At 42.9% G+C, this 17871-nt stretch overlaps 1 protein-coding gene across 8 annotated transcripts in view; it reads left to right on the top strand.

Moving 5' to 3' along the window:
* Window positions 1–17871, top strand: part of AGFG1 (ArfGAP with FG repeats 1) — a 73816-nt gene that overhangs the window by 8586 nt on the left and 47359 nt on the right. For all 8 annotated transcript variants that reach the window (XM_055120831.1, XM_055120833.1, XM_055120832.1 and 5 more), the window contains exon 2: window positions 9003–9096. In XM_055120831.1, coding sequence (XP_054976806.1) covers window positions 9003–9096 — 94 coding nt within the window. The remainder of the gene's footprint in view (window positions 1–9002; window positions 9097–17871) is intronic.

Here is a 17871-nt window from a genome sequence, read left to right on the forward strand (position 1 = left end):
AATTACAAATGGAGAGAATTAGAATACTGTTTCACGGCACTTGCTCTGGGCCTGGCTTTACAAACCACTGGCTCTGCAGAAGCCGCTCGAGGCCCTCCAGGCTTCTCTGGGCCTCGTTTGTGTACTAGAGACACCCGGAGATACGCAGGACTAGCTGGCCTTACCCTGCCGTTTCCCCTTCTGTTTCAGTGAAGAACTTCTCAGTTGAATAATGATTGTCTAGGTATAGCCACTTTGGATTTCTCTAATGTATAGAACAAAAAATTAAGCCTTTGGATACAAATTTTTTGGGGCAGGGGGCTGAGTCATGCCTGGCTGTGCTCAGGGCTTGCCTGGCTCTCTCCGTCAGGGCTCACACCTGTGGGCGTCACCCACTTACTGTCTACCGAAAGGTGCTTTGAAATCCCCCGTACGGCCTTCCCCTGAGAGCCGCCCTCAGTGGGCTGACAGGACACGATTGGGGTGAAAGAAGGCTGGAGTCTTTGGGTTCTCCTTTTCCTTTTCTCTTTCTGCTGAATCTTTTCTTAATACCCTGACATCCTCTGGTTGGAAACGCTCCTCTGGACTTCTGTGAGACACCCATTCGGGGCTTGCCTTCATTCTGGAATTCTCTGTGCCTCCTGTGTGTTGTTGGTGCCTCACATCTCTGCTTCTGATTAAAGGTGAATGACAGATCATTTATGCTACATGGCCCAAGTGTCTGTTTAGATTGATAGTTTTGTTTTTTTCCATATTCACAAAGGTGACAGTGCTTTATTTTTGGGACTTTTAAGGTATTGCATGGTTGTCTTTAGACGTTCAGTATTGGCAGAAGTCTGGTTCTAATTCCTTTGGCCCCATTTTTTTCCTTCACTCTTCGTGAATATATATATGACTTTTTTCCTTTTTTTTAAAATTCCTACTGTTCTGAACTTTTATTGTTGTTATTATTTTGGCTTTGGGGTCACATATGGCAGTGCTTAGGGCTTTCTTCTGACTCCGTGCTCAGGGATTACTCCTGAATATGTGGTGCTGGTGGTTGAACCTGGGCCACCCGCATACAAGGCAAGAGTCTTAGCTGCTATTACTTTCTCTCTAGCTCTGTTCTGAAATTATATTGAAGTATTTTGGTGTAGATTTTAATTTAGAGGTTTAGGTTTCTATCTGGGAAAAACATGCTTTCTTTTAATTTTTTTTCTTTTAATTTTTTAAGATTTATTTTATAAAGTTGTTCACAGTAATTTATTACATTCAGTATTCCAACACCAATCTCATCTCCATTACACCTTCCCACCACCATTAGTTTGAATTCAAAAAAACTTGGGGCCGGAGCGATAGCACAGCGGGTAGGGCGTTTGCCTTGCACGCGGCCGACCCGGGTTCGATCCCCGGCGTCCCATATGGTCCCCCAAGCACTGCCAGGAGCAGTTCCTGAGTGCAAAACCAGGAGTAACCCCTGAGCATCGCTGGGTGTGACCCAAAAAGCAAAAAAAACCAAACAAACAAAAACTTTTGTTTTTTCAAACATACATTCTTAAATGTGAACATATTATCTCTAGTCTTTGGCCCCTCTCTGTGCAGAGCCTGCTGCTTGGTGTCCCTTACTCTGCAGCCCTTTGCTGCTTGCACTCTCTCTATTTGGCTTGAGAACCACAGTGTGCTTTGGGGCCCCTCACCTCGTGGAATAGTCCTGGTACCGCTCTTTGCAGGTTGTGTGGTTTGGAGACAAGTGGGTCTGTTCTTGAGATTTGCTCGCTTTTAATCGGAGTACCTTGTTAGATGCAAATTGTTACTCGAGTATTATTTTGTAGGCGCTCATCTTACATGTTACAAGGACTTTACAATGTCCTGTTTGTAATTTTCTGCACTCAGGGATCACTGCTGGCAGTGCTGGGCGACTCTGGGATGGACTCTGGGGGATGCATGAGCTTGAACCTAGGTTAGCTGCGAGAAGGCTAACTAATTTTTCAGCCTTTAGTCTTATACTTTTAAAATTGATTCTGCAAACTACAACAGAGTGTTTTTTTTAAGAACTCAAACTCAGTTGTGTCCTCCGCTGCTTTAAGTTACTGAGAACTTCACGATTTCTCGTATTTAGGGTAACTGATTTATTAATTTATTTTTAATAAGTTATGCATGGTAAAGTGTTGAATGGGATTAATTTTGACAGATGCAGCCCTGTGCAACCCACATTTCTTTAAGGGTGTCATTCCAGAAAGTTTCCTGGTCCTTTCTTGTGCCTATGTGCCACTCCCCTACCATCAGAGCCCAGGGTACCACTGTTCTGATTTCTGTTACAAATAAATGATGATTTTGATAGTTTTGAGAATAAAAGGGAATGCTGTTGCAATTATGCTAGGATAATGTAAAGTGTTTTGGGTAGACCAGGAGGAATAATTTCTCATATTTTTGCATTTAGTCCAGACTTGATTGACTGGAGGCTTTTTATAATCACTCTTGTTTTTCAAGCCACATTTTCTTATGTTTTTCATAACTTTGTTAGTAACTCTTTCTTGGCCCAAACCTTCCTTCGGACGGGAGCAATACCACAGCGGGTAGGGCGTTTGCCATGCACTCGACCCGAGTTCGATTCCTCTGTCCCTCTCGGAGAGCCCGGCAAGCTACTGAGAGTATCCCGCTCGCACGGCAGAGCCAGGCAAGCTTCCTGTGGCGTCTTCAATATGCCAAAAAACAGTAACAAGTTTCATAATGGAGATGTTACTGGTGCCACACTGTAGCGCTGTACATCTTACATGTTACAAGGACTTTACAATGTCCGGTTTGTAATTTTCAAAAAATAAGACATCAGTTGTCATTTGAACCAGGCTGTTTGTATTTCCAGTATTTTACAAATGGGTATTGGTGGGCTGGAGCAATAGCACAGTGGGTAGGGCGTTTGCCTTGCACGCGGCCGACCCGGGTTCGATTCCCAGCATCCCATATGGTCCCCTGAGCACTGCCAGGAGTAATTCCTGAGTGCAGAGCCAGGAGTAACCCCTGTGCATCGCCAGGTGTGGCGCAAAAAAACAAAACAAAACAAATGGGTATTGGTTCAGCTAATATTTTTTTTAATTAATTAATTTATTTTTAATTAGTGAATGACCGTGAGGGCACATTTACAGATTTATACACTTTTGTGCTTATGCTTCCCTCATACAAAGTTCGGGAACCCATCCCTTCACCAGTGCCCATTCTCCACCATCAGTAAACCCAGCATCCCTCCCACCCTCCCCAATCCCATCTCCCCCCACCCCACCCTGCCACTGTGGCAGGGCATTCCCTTCTGTTCTCTCTCTCTAATTAGGGTTCAGCTAATATTTTAAATGCATGGCTTCTCCATGTGTCTCGACATAAACAGTGTGGACTTTCATTTTATCAGAGGTCATATAATAAAATATTTTATATTTAATATAAGATAAAATTATTTACCGCTGATAAAATAAGTGCCCTGTCTCTTGTATTATTGCTCTGGACTCCCTGCTAAAATATTTGAACCATCTTTTTCACCAGAAGGAGAAAAATAATAAAACTAAACTTATTTGCTCCTGAGTGTACAGTGGGTAAGACCTTTCTTTACCTTGCACATGGCTGACCTGGGTTTGATCAACCAGCATCCCATATGTTCCCCTGAGCACTGCTGGGAGTAATTCCTGAGTGCAGAAGTCCGGTTGAGTCTGACTGAACCCTCCTCTCCCCCCCAAAAAAAACCAAGCTAATTTATTTGTAAAGCACACATTATTTGAGTTGGACAAATAACTGTTGCAAGATTTTTTGAGACATAGTTAAGAGCATCCTCCTGATAGGTGAAATGAGTCACGCTGACACCTGGGCAGTCCTAAATGTGGAGAGTTTGCGAATGACTTAATTATATTGTAAGGACAGGTTGGGCTCCACCTGTTGGTGACTTTAGGATTTCTTGAAATCAGTTAACCTTAAAATATCAATAATAAATTAATAAATGTCATTTTAAGTTTGCGTAAAACTGGAGACCTTAAAATGTGTATATTAGGATTTAGAGTGGGTACTTCAGTATGGCATATAAAAGTGACATGTATTTTCCTGAACTACAGGAATACCTCCTGCCCCCCAGCACCAGCTGATGTGCTATCCCCCGAAATGATTTCAAAGGAAAGGGCTGAAGAGATAGCATAGGGGTTCGGGTGCTTGCTTTGCATGCCACTGATCCCATTTGATCCCCTGAGCACCACCGAGAATGATACCTGAGCACCATGGCCGTGGTCCAAACAGAAGGAAAAAATAATTTTGCTCATTGAAATGAGTGAGTGGGTGGGGGTGTTGGGACAGTAGCCTGGGAGGTGGTAGTAGCCTTCTTTGCAGAGAGAAGGGAGATTTTTCTGGAGGCTAGAAGAGTGATCTTTTCTTATAATGGAGGTAGTAAGTCAAATAAATTGGGAACTTCTGATTTAAATGATCCAGGTAGATCGCAGAAAGGATGATTTGCTAAAAAAAAATCACCTGAAGGTGAAAATCGAAATTACTATGTATAGTAGTATAGAATCCAGACTATATTTGTCTTATTTTTTGTTACCATAATGAATAAATTGGGGGTGGAGCATAGAGATAGTACAGCCACAAGGGCGCTAGCCTTGCAGGTGGTTGATTGGGTTTAATCCCCTCTGTGCCTTATAGTCCCCTGAATCCTGCGGGGAATGACCCCCGAGAGCAGGGCCAGGGGTAAGCCCTCCACAGCTGGCTGGGACCTAACCCCCAGCTCCCAGGGATTCAGAGCTGCACACCCAGATTTGGTTTCCCCCTGGGGTCTTTGGACTGCGCCAGGCAACACTCCGTGTTCCTGCTGGCTCTGCGCTCAGGGATCGCAGCTGGTTGGCAGCGTGCTGGCGAGCCCCTGACTTACTGCTGTGCCGAGCCTCTGCTCTAGTTGTCTGCGTCTCGACAGATCCGTTGTTTGAAGGAACCGCCACAGCAGACTGAGGAGTTGCCGTGTCGACTCTCACTGCCCTTCTCTGTACCTTGGCCTCCGCGCCAGTGCCTGATGTTTTTGACTACTGCTCATCAGCCGGACAGATTTCTTGCTCCCCTTTTTTTGTGGTGCACGGGGAGTGCACACCCCAGCTGTGCCCAATGCTTTCTCCTGGCTCTGTGCCCGAGGATCGTTTCTGGCCTACTCAGGGTGAGAAATATGTGGTGCTGGGGAAACGTGCCCCACCCACTGTGCTATTTCTCTGGCCATGGAGAGAATACAAAATTAGAGCTGCAGTATCGTCCCTGAAAGCTTTGTAACTGTTCTCACGGTGATGCAGTTAAAAAACAAACAAAAGATCAGTCCCCTCATATACTGGCAAGAACTTAATATTTTGGGCTGTTTGATTTGTCTGTTTCTTCGTTTTTTTTTTTTTAATGTATATAGTTCTGTGAATACTATATAAGTTGTCTTGAAGTATAATTGTTTTAAAGTTTCTCATTCAATCTATATCTTTATCTCTATATTTATATACATATAGAGAGATAGGGACATACATCCTTTGACATCTTATTTAAAAGTTAACTCCTTTTGGGGCTGGAGCGATAGCACACTGGGGAGGGTGTTTGCCTTGCACGAGGCCAACCCGGGCTTGATTCCCAGCATCCCATATGGTCCCCTGAGCACTGCCCGGAGTAATTCCTGTATGTAGAGCCAGGAGTAGCCCCTGTGCGTCGCTGGGTGTGACCCAAAAAGCAAAATAAAAATTAAAAAAATATATATATATATATAAAGAAAGTTACTCCTTTTCTGTTTTTAAGGATTTAATTCCACAAGGGATTACTGGAGGGTGGGAAGTAAAGGGATGGCAGGAAAGTGGAGGTATTTAGTAAATAAGGACAGATAAAGTGTTCTGTTATTTATCTTTTTGCAGAGATAAAATCTTTAGGTGGGGTAGGGAGAAGGGGATAATGAGAGAATAGTAAGTTGATGTCTTTTTTGTTTGCTCTATTTTGGACTGCACCTGGTGGTGCCCTGGGCTTCCTCCTGCCTCTGCTCTTAGCAGTGCCTCCTGCTGGCCTGGCAGGGTGGAATCTGAGTCAAGGCAAGCGCCCTACCCACAGAGCTATCTTTTAGCCCCTCAGTTACTTTCTTGAATTGTTAAGACATGGCAGCATGTCAACACATACAAGCTTTCCAAAAATGGTGAATTTATTCTTGTTTTCTTAACGTGTATGGATTGGGAGACAGATGATCTTGATATAAATAATAGTGATTTTTTTTCTTTCACTTTTGAGAATTTAGAACTAACCTTTAAGGCATTAATTTGTGCTTGAGGTTGTAGTTACTTGAAAGTAATCTATCGTGTAGTTGTTTCTTTATAGTCTGGAAGTTTGACTAGGGGGAAGATGCAGTGTTCAGTTTCTCCTGTGTGGTCTTTGTTTCTGTACTGTACAACTTGACCAAGAGTCAGAAGGGAAATTAGTTTAATATTTACAATTTAAAATTTAATGTATTTTACTAAATATAAAATTAGTTTTATATTTAAAGACAGTAACAAATCCCATCTTTACAGCTCTCCTTTTTAAACTGTAGATTAAAGTATAATTTCTCGTAATTCAGATGGTGGAGTTGAAAGGTGTTACCATCTGACTGTTAAAAGGGAGATAAACATCAGGATATAAATGTTGAGTGACTGCTGTTTTTATTTGACATAAAATAATTGAATTTTGAGACTCGTATATATAATAATTTAAAGAATGTTCCCAATGACATTTTTCTTAACATACTATTTTATGTTACTGTTAAATCATCTAATTAGCATGAATGCGGAAGGACTCGGTAAAATTTTGTAAAAATATTACTTATCTATTCTGGAACCTGGACGCTAGATAATAAATTACCCTTACCAAAGGATATCCTGAAATTTTATGAAACTTTTCAAATGCTCTTTTGCAGAAATCATTTAACAGTTCTCACAGGTGGGATAAGCCACTTATTGGATCACTATCACAATCACTATCACTATCATCTCATTGACCATCGATTTTCTAGAGTGGGCACCAGTTAGTGTCTCCATTCGTCCTAGCCCTGAGATTTTAGCAGCCTCTCTTGTTCTTCCCAGCGGTGCTGCTTTGGAGGCTCTTTGAAGGTCAGGGGAATGAGACCCATCATTGTTACTGTATTTGGCATATCGAATATGCCATGGAGAGCTTGCCTGGCTCTGCCGTATGGGCAGGATGCTCTTGATACCTTGTCAGGCTCTCTAAGAGGGAGAACTAGTCTATAAGAGCATTGTCTTATAGTCTCTGAATCTTGGCCATTGATGGGATTACATGGGGTGGGGGGAGGGAGAGGTAGTGCAGTTTCTGGGTGTGACCACCTAGCTACTGGAAAATGGGGGGGTCTGGGTGGAGGAGGCCCAGTCCAGATCAGAGCAGGTTTGGAGATCTCAGCCCCGGGTCCTGCACACCTGGGTTCCTCTGCCAGTTCCTTCGTGCGTGAGGCTCATCTGAATGTGTGGAGAGGGGCCTTGAGCATGGATGTGGCTGGGTTCCGGAGGTCTTCGGCTGCTGGGGATGGAAACAACCCACCCTGTTCCGAGGGGCCCCGGTGAAGACAGCCAAGCATGGGGTCAAGAGACTTTCTTTTCAAAGAAATAGAAAAAAGAATTCTAAAACCTGCATAGAACACTTAAAGCAGTTCTGAGACAAAAAGAAAACTATAGAGCCATGCTGCTCCATGACTTTCAACTATTTTTCAAAACAATAGCAATTAAAACAGAATGATATCAGAACAACAACAGGGGCATGGACCAACGGGATAGAAAACCAGAAACAAACACTGTAGCACTGCTCCTCGATTTGCTTGAGCAGGCATCAGTAACGTCTCTATTGTGAGACTTGTTGTTACTGTTTTTGGCATATTGAATATGCCACGGGTAGCTTGCCAGGCTCTGCCGTGTGGGCAAGATACTCTTAGTAGCTTGCCGGGCTCTCTGAGAGGGACAGAGGAATCGAACCCCAGTCGGCCGCGTGCAAGGCAAACGCCCTACGTGCTGTGCTATCGCTGTGCTAAAAATACGATAATGCTATCGTATTTTTTTTTTCTTTTTGCAATGCACAGGGGTTACTCCTGGCCCATGCACTCAGGAATCACCCCTGGCGGTGCTCAGGGGACCATATGGGATGCTGGGATTCGAACCCGGGTCGGCCGGGTGCAAGGCAAACGCCCTACCCGCTGTGCTATCGCTCCAGCCCCTGTGTAGTAATTTTATTTATTTTATTTTAATTTTTTTTTTATTTTATAAAGTAGTTAACAATATTTGATTAGATTTAATATTCAAATACCAATCCCAACACCATTATACCTTCCCACCACCATATTTGGAATGTTTCCATCCCAAACCCCTACCCCTGTCCCAAGGCAGAATCTAAATGATATATTTTGTATTGTTTGTTATGAAAAACTGCTGAAAGTGCTACAAAAAAGTATCCATAGAGAAAAATGTGTGAAGATTGTTCTATTTTGGCAGGGGCTGTTTAGACCTGTATCACTAACATGCTGTTAAAGGTTGAGCCTTTTGAACTTCCATATGTATCTGTAAACATATACATGTGTGTATATATATTTCCCCCTATGATTGGTTTTCCACTACCTGAACCCCATCAGATGTGGTGCGGTAGTCTTGGAGTGTGGGTAGGGTGTGTCTTACGCTGTTCTGCGGCCGAGCCGTCCAGGAATAGGTTCACTCGTGTGTGAAGCTCGGCCCGAGCATTTGGAGAGCAGCGTTGAGCATGGCGGCGGTTGGGCTCTGGAGGGTTTCGGCTGCCAGGGCTGCGTCCCCTGGGGCGGGGAGGGTCTCACCCGCTCCCCTCTGGGGCACCCCCAATGCAATAGCTTGGCGTGGGGTCCAGTGGCATGGCTATGGCGAGCATCAGAAAAATAATTTCTAAGTCTCTTTAGTCTTTGGAATAAAAACACTCCTAAATTAAAATGTGCCAGTTAAAGACACTCTGCATTAATTCAGAAAGTATTTCAGGGCTTGATAGTGAATTTATGAAATATTTTTGTTTTTCAGGCGAGGGTTAAATCCACCGCACAGGGTGAAATCTATCTCTATGACAACATTCACACAACAGGAAATTGAATTTCTGCAAAAACATGGAAATGAGGTAAGTGTTTTTATAGTTTTAAACTTTATATGGCCATTTTAATGATTTAATAAGTGTTTACAATGGTGGGTTTCACTTTCCTTTTGTAAGCTACAGATATTTAGAATTTATGCATTTTTTCAGTGTGTACTGCATAAAGAATTTGCCTTAAACCTTAGCTGAAATGTTTTAAATTCATCAGTGTTGGATGATGAATTTGGAAAGATTTGGAGGACATCTAGTAGTGAAGTAACTATTTGTCTTTTCTGTAAAAGACCAAAAGAAAAATAAAGAAGCAAGAATTAATATATGGGTAAATCTTAGGAAACTTGTTATCAGCTTTCACTGGGGGTTCCTTCCTTTTTAATTAGCTTTGACTCTGGGTCTCGGTGTGATGCTTAGTGTGGAAACGGGGCACAGTAGGGACAGGCAGCCTGGAGTCAGGGGGAGCTGGCAGGGGAGTCATCTGAAGGGAGTGGCCCCCTTCCACGGCAGCGTGAACGGCTCAGCTATTCCATTCTATTACTTTGCTTTAAAAAAAAGAATTAGTTCCATGATTTATTATTTGTGAAAATGGTAGGCTCATATTTAAAAACAAAAAAAAACATGTTTTCTAACCTTGGGGTGGGCGCGGGGGAGAATAGAATTAGCAAGAATCATTATATTTCATTGACACATCATTATTTCACAGGAAAGTCTTGACTTTCTCAAAAGGAAGATACTATTTAGTTGTACTGTTGTGGTTGCTTACTTACTGTATATGTAAAGGGTAGAAAAGACAAAGTAAAATCCGTACTTCCGTTTTCTTTCTCAGCCTCAGAACATGTAGGCATTTTGTACTCTGCCTTTCTTCCTAACCCTTGGCTTTTATTGTAAACTTTTATTTCTGTGATACACATGTGTTTTTGGTTCTAATTAATAGTGGATGTTTAAATTCAACATTATGAAATACACTTAAGTATATGAATTACAAGTTTGCGTATACTTTGAACTCCCCAAATTTCATTGATATAAAAATCACCTTGAATAATTAATAATTAAATTTCAGGCTGATGTGGGTATGTCCCAGGAAAATCTGAAGTTAGAAGAAAGGACAGAGGACTTTTAATGACATTAAGGATAGAATAATTACAGATTCAAATTCAGTTTGTGTGTTTGGGAATGTAACCCAGTAGTGTGGACAGACCCTGCACGTGTGAGTTTTTGGTTTTGAAATCCCCCGTGAAACACACCCCCAACCCCACCCCAGTTCAGACTGTTAATACTAATAGAAGGTTTGGGATTAGCTGAGTTGGGTTTGAGCCCCTGTATGTCTGTACGTACAGGGAGGGACAGACGTGCATATTGGATATCAGAATGAAGAGAGAGGAAATGTTCTCTTCTTAGAGTGAAAAAATTAAATGGTCGTAAAGGCTGGGTGCCCGCACTGGAAGGTAAAGGAACGTGCATGGAGCAGTCCAAGGGGGAAAGCTGGGGGCAGCTTGGTCTCTTCCCCAAATACCAAGACCGAAGAGGGGCTTTTTTCAGTTGTGGTAAGAGCAATTAACATGAGGTCTTTTCTCATAAGTATGACTGTCCTCCATAAATACTGAAATTTTTAATTTCATTTAAGTATAGGCAGGGCTCTGTTGCAGATCTCTAGGAGTTTATTTTGCGTAACTGAACTTACACCCTTTGAATAGCAGCCTCTGGTGGTATTTGCTATTTTGCTCCTCCAGGTTTGACTGTTTTAGGTAACTCATATGAGTGCGATCATAGTGTTCTTCCGTGTCGGACTTACTTCACTTAGTGTGGTGTCCTTAAGATTTATCCATGTTCTGTCGTCCCTTATGGCAGGAGTTCTGAAGGGAAAATTTTAATGTCATCAAGGCCAGAGAAATGGCATAGGGGTTATGACACGTGCCTTGCCCGAGGCTGAGCCTTATTTGATCCCCTGAATACCACTGGGCGTGGTGCGGGCACACACCCATCCTCACCACCACTCCGGATGGGAGCAGCTCTGGATGTGGCCGGAGGCCGGAGCCGGGGTGGGGTGGGGTGGGGAACATGTCATTCGCTCATTCATTTGCACCCCAGCCCCCTGCCCTAGCATTGCTGGGGTGACCTGGGTAATCCTTAGCACTGCAGGGCTGAGCAGACCCGTCCTTGCACATTGAACCCTCAGCCCCGGGCCCCTGGGCCTCCCAGGAGGCTTCCTGACACCCCCCGCCCCCAGATCACCAGACTAAATGAAGACTGTGTAAAAGGAAATGCTTCTTGCCAACCATATCAAAAATACATTAGTGATGAGTGGCATGGATTCAAGAATTTTCAGTCCTCGGAAGTTCTCACCACGTGCTTTGTAACGGATGTATTACTGATGTGTCACATAAGCTTAACTGACCTGGAACTGACTGTCTGGTTGGGGCGAACGGTGCATAAGGAGCGGGGAATTGTAATCTGAGCTGAGATTACCAGTGATGTTGCAGGACAGACTCAATCTTGGGCAGAGAGCATTGGGAATAGAAGTAGGTTTTCTTGTGCCTCCATGGATATCTTAGAACCAAAACAAATCAGACTAGGCATATTTGATTCTTGATTAGTATCTGTGTTCGTAAAAATGTAAAAGATGGGGCCGGAGTAATAGTACAGCAGGTAGGATATTTGCCTCGCAGCCGGCCGAGCTGGCTTTGATACACAGCATCTCATATGGTGCCGTGAGCACCACCAGGAGTAACCCCTGAGCACCACTGGGTGTGGCCCAAAAGCCAAAATAAAATAAAATACATTTTTTAAAAAGTGTAAAGGATGTGTAGTTAGTAAGGATTGTTATTTTGTGTACTGAGCTTGGCTACAGCATTACTAAAAAGACTTTTAGGGACTTTATTCTAAGAACTTTATTACGAGTACATCTTAAATATTTGAGGGAGAAGAAGAGGGAGGGGAAAGGGGGGAGGGGAGAGAGAAGAGGAGAGACAGAGAGAGAGACAGAGAGAGAGAGAGAGAGAGGGTTATACCTAGCTGTGCCCAGGGTTTCATCCTGGCTTTGTCCTGGGACCGGTGTTGGCGGGGACGAGGAAGCCACAGGCCATGCTGGAGAGGCAGGCACAGAGCTCTGTACTATTTCTTCGGTGACAATCATTTAAGTCTTGAGTATAATACATATAGAAAAGTATGAAAATCTTAATTTTTAACTTCAAAATACATTATCCTAATTTGATTGTCTTCTTTCAATTTTTTGGAAATAACCATCCATACCCAGTAATAATTTTTTTCTCCTTAGCACTTTTAGTCATAAATTTTGGATCAAAAAGGTCATTCATGTTATGCAAGGCTCGCCTGAGGATTTGTTTCAAAATATAACACGTCTTTTGCAGCAGTCCTGGGTCCTTTAGCCCCTTGAGGAGTTTTAGTGATCTCATGGGTATATTTATTGTCACAATTTGATTGTATTGTTAGCAGCCTGATGTAGTGCATTCATGCAATTTAACCCTCATTCCACATGCTTTGTGTATTCTTCCATTCATTTGCATGTGTGGAAAACTTTTTCCAGTCATCTGTCTGTGTAACTTAATTCTGTTTTACATACTTGCATTGTATTTGTAACAACTATTACCAAAAGCGAGCCCAGAACTGAGGGTGGGAGGAGACGGCCCAGTTCTAGGGAATATGGGGTATGGTTATGAGTACAGGGAGCCCTTTATGAAGACTGTCAGTTCACTGACTTATCATATATATAAGTATTTACAGGAGATTTTGACTTTTCATGCATAGCCCTATTAGGAATTGTTTGTTTTTGTTTTTTGGTTTTTTTTTTTGAAAATCATGAATCAGTGACAATGCTACTCAAGTTACTTGAGTCATTTGTAAAATAGATCTGCCTCTACCTTGGTAGCAAATAATGTTACAACTATTTTTAAATAGATATATCCAAGACAGACTTAATATTTACAACAGTGTATTATTTTTTGCCTTAGTTTTGTTTGTACATTATTTGAATTTTATTTTAGTAACATTCTCAGTCTCCTGTAAATTTGGTGGAACATTGTTTAACTATGTTATAGTGTATTGTATATACCTAGTAACGTGCAAGGCAAACGCCCTACCCACTGTGCTGTTGGAGAGTGTTGGGCTGGAGCAATAGCACAGCAGGTAGGGCATTTGCCTTGCATTCCGCCAACCCGAGTTCGATTCCTCCGTCCCTCTCGGAGAGCCCAGCAAGCTACCGAGAGTATTCCTCCTGCCCTCATGGCAGAGCCTGGCAAGCTACCTATGGTGTATTCAATATGCCAAAATCAGTAACAACAAATCTCACAATGGAGACGTTACTGGTGCCTGAGCATCGCTGGGTATGACCCCAAAAGCAAAACAGATGTTTTATAGTCTTTTGATTCTTTGAATCTGTGAACACGATTCTTATTCTTAGATTAGAAGCAGTACCAAAAGACTTGTCGCCAAAATTTACCTACAGGTGGCTGATTGAAGACTTCTGGTCTATGGAATTCCACAATGTTCACTTTCAATTTAAACTCTTTTAAGATTAGACTTCCTATCCTAGTGAAATTCATTCTAACTTTATTCCCAATAAAAGAAGTTCAACTACAGTCATCTTGGTTTTGTTTTACATATATCCTATCTATATTCTTGCCGGCTGGAGCGATAGCACAGCGGTTGGGCGTTCGCCTTTCACGCGGCCGACCCGAGTTCGATTCCTCCGCCCCTCTCGGAGAGCCCGGCAAGCTACCGAGAGTATCGAGCCCGCGCGGCAGAGCCTGGCAAGCTCCCCATGCGTATTGGATATGCCAAAAACAGTAACAATAAGTCTCTCAATGAGAGACATTACTGGTGCCGCTCGAACAAATCAATATTCTTGCCATTTTGCTTATTTGGAGGGACAAATATCTGAAGGTGTTGCTTGTACAAGCAACAACTGTACAAGCAACTTGCTTTTAGTGCTGTGGGATATTGCACGTTTTAATTGTGGTATTTGAACGCATGCTTGCTGGTTTAGCTCACAGTTAGTTGTGTTGGGGACTGGAGTGATAGGACAGTGGGTAGGGCATTTGCCTTGCACACAGCTGACCCGGGCGTGATTCCTCCATCCCTCTCGGAGAGCCCGGCAAGCTACCGAGAGTATCCCTCCCACATGGGAGAGCCTGGCATGCCTCCTCGGGGCATATTTGATATGCCAAAAAGAGTAACAAGTCTCACAATAAAGACGTTACTGGTGCCCGCTCAAGCAAATCGATCAACAATGGGACGACAATGACAGTGACTGTTTGAACAGTGGGGGAATGTAAAAGAATATTGCATTTTAGGGTGTTGTAAACTTTATGTCCATGTGAATTTATTTTGGTAAAAGTTAATTGACTCTGCTCTCCCGCAATCCCGGCCTTGGGACCTTGCCAGTGACTGCAGGCCACTGTTGGAGAAAACAAGTGTAGTGAGTAACGATGCTAGCCTTGTGTGCAGTGTGTGGCCAGTCATACTAAACAATCTCTTTTTCCCTTCACTGTCATTGCGTTGTTCCTTGATTTACTCGAGTAGGTGCCAGTAAAGTCTCTATTCCTCCCAGCCCTGAGATTTTAGCAGCCTCTCCTTGTCTTTTCCAGTGCTTGGAGGCTCTTTCAGGGTCAGGGGAATGAGACCTATGGTTACTGTTTTGGCATATCGAATACACCACGGGGAGCTTGCCAGGCTCTGCCCATGAGGGCGTTTTTCCCTTAGCTCCATTTTATTTCATAAATCTGTGGGAAGTAATGTGGGAAGTAATGGTCCCATTTAGTTTTTGGGTTTTTTTTTTTTCTTTTTTTTTTGGTCATACCTGGCGATGCACAGGGGTTACCCCTGGCTCTGCACTCAGGAATTACCCCTGGCAGTGCTCAGAGGACCATATGGGATGCTAGGAATCAAACCCGGGTCGGCCACGTACAAGGCAAACGCCCTACCTGCTGTGCTATCACTCCAGCCCCTCTCCCATTTAGTTTACATGGTTAATTTGAAGACATATTTACCACGTAGATGCAGAATGTCAGTCTTATGTGCAAGCTGCCTCTTAAATTAATTCTTAAATGCAGAAAATAAGTATTAACACAGGAACTGGTGTGCTTAAACTGAATTTTTAAGTGACTTTAATTGTAGTTACAGTGATGATATTAATAAATGATTTCAGTAACAATAGTAGAAATACTGAACACCAAAGCCTATTTGTTTGAGAGAATAGCTTCTTAGCATGAGAACGTTGAGGTTTGAAAAATCTAAACTGTTTGGGCATATTCTCCTATTTGAGAGCATGTACAGTTTCTGTGTATTGTGAAGGTACATAATTTGAAGTCTTGCCTCTAGCTAATTAGTCGTAACGTGGTGATCTTTGAAATTCTCCGTAGTGCATTTTCTTCTATTAGCCATTGACTTTCAGAGAAAAACAATCAGAAGGTAGAAAATTTTATTTATTATCATTCATTTCATTTTGGTGCTTGGGACTTAGTGCTGGCTCTGAGCCCAGAGCTCACTCCTGGCAGTGCTCTGGGGACTGACCGTGTGCAGTGCCTGCGATCAGCTGACTTGTGCGAAGCAAGTGCCTTACCTGCGGCTCTGTCTCTCTAGCCCTTATCTTTGCTTTGTGAACTGTAACATGTTGTTCTTTTGGTTGATAATCGGAAACCCACAGTACTGATTCTGTAAAGCAGCGCTTTGTGTTATTTTCATCTATTTTCACCTAGCTACCGTCTCAGTCCTAGCTTTGTCTCATTCCTTGTTTCCCGGGGCAATGGCCCCTGGGGGCACTGGAGTGGTGCCAAGAGGTTCTTACATAGGAGTAGGTGCTGTTGGGAGACACCTGCTGGTGCGCTCCAGGTGTGCTCCCCGCCTGCCCCACAAAGGGGGTAAGTTTGGGAGCCTCTGCTCTTCTCTCTCAGCTTTTTTCTTTCTTACCATTTAGTTTGGTTTTCAAAAATTGCGTTTGTAACTTGTAAAAAAAATTTCAAAAGCTCAATGAAAACAAGAACATGTTCTTTGAAAAATCGAAAGTCTTTTTTGAATCCAGCGTTCCTTGTTAGATCTTTATTCTTTAAAGGCGTTCCATTGCGCAGAGGCTCATAGCGACACGAGCAGAGTGAACCCAGCAAACTGCTCTCAGTGGCTGGGGCTGTCTCCAGGGCGTACATTTTCCTCTGTCAATTCCTTTCATTTTTAAAAATCAAAACCACTTTGAAAAAAATAGTACTGCATCCCTAAAAATAGTCATCTAAGTTTTATAGTTAGTCTTCAAATTTCTTTCATTTCATAAAATCCCCCCTACTCTCCCTACTTAAGTGTGTGTCAAGATGCACGTAATTCGCACAGACGAGAGTAGTAGGTTTTGGAACTCTGTATTTAAAAGGATGTTGCTTTAAAAGGATGGAAGGGACACCGGCTGTCCTGCTAGGACCAGGTGCAGTCGGGGACCGTGTCATAGGGAGTGTGGGCTAGGGTGAATAGTGTCAGGACGGTGGGCGCCTCCACCTCGCTGGCTGCTTTAAGCTTGGGCACCCTGTCACCTGTGGGCCGTCCCAACTTAAGTCCCCGGGCGACTTCCATTCGCTTCACAGCACATGTGACACACATTCACCTGTGTCTGCTCTCTGCCTGGCTCTTTTGAAAATTGATCCTGGGTTCTTCCGAGAGGGTGGGAAACCTGTATGGCCACCAGGGCTGTGGGTGGCCTGCCCTCTGACTACTGACTGTTGGAGGAGCTGGACAGAGGAAATGGGTCTAGTTTCTAAGTCCATAGAATTGGGAGAAATCCATAGTAATGTTGAGCAACTTTTGATTCTGTTTTATGAAATCGAAGCTTACCCAGATGTGGTTGGCTTTGGATAGAGGTAGCGAATCTCAGGCCCGTCAGGAGCTGCTCGGAGACTGGCTCTCTTTCCAGGCTGCTGTTGGCATCCGCCAGTTTCTCAAGGTGGCTCCGACACGGTGGTGCTCACTAGACTCTTTCTGTAGTTGGGCTGATTATGAACAGTCATCTGTACAGAAATGCTTCGTGCCATCCCACCTCGACCTGGCACTGCTACCGCACCACTGCAGGTGCCATGAGTGTTGTGAATGCTGTGCTTGTATCTCTAGGCAGATAGCGTGCTTTCATTCCCTGCCACATGGTCTTAGAAGCTCATCCAGCTTAGGGTGGCATTGGGCATGGCTGATCTTTGGTCTTGGGCTTAAAGTTAAACCACAATAGTCAGATTTTTATAAACCCCTCCTCACTTCCTGATATTTTTTTAGGAAAAATTTTAATGTTACACAGAAGTTGAAAAAATAGGCACGTATAGTAAATGCTATTTTTATATCTGCATAGCAATCCACTCATCATTCATGTTTTATCATTCATGTTTTTCTTGTGTTTTGATAAGAAGTTAAAAACAGTTTATGTCACCTCAAAAGTCTTTAGTATATCAGTTAGAATTCAGTATTTGTTAATTTTTATGAGTTATGAATAGTTTACGTTTAGATGGGTTTTGACAGGCATTCAGCTGGATTAGACTCTGTCTAATCAGGATATAGTACATGACCATCTCCGTAAATTACCAATTCTTAATTCAGTTCCCCCTCCAGAGGCATATGTTTTATTTTCACTCATACATTAGGTACAGTTTTTGTGTACTTGTTGGAAATTTATGCATGTAACTTGTTTTTAATATTGAGCACAATTCTGTTAAATGACTATCAATACATTCATTGTTGTTAGATACATTTAGTGAATATTTTCTTTTAGTCTTCGACTTCATTTATTTTTATTGGTGTCTTTTGACAAGTGGAAGTTTGTCTTTTTGATGA

The sequence above is a fragment of the Sorex araneus genome, chromosome X (genome assembly GCF_027595985.1).
Source record: "Sorex araneus isolate mSorAra2 chromosome X, mSorAra2.pri, whole genome shotgun sequence".
NCBI classification, from domain to species: domain Eukaryota; kingdom Metazoa; phylum Chordata; class Mammalia; order Eulipotyphla; family Soricidae; genus Sorex; species Sorex araneus.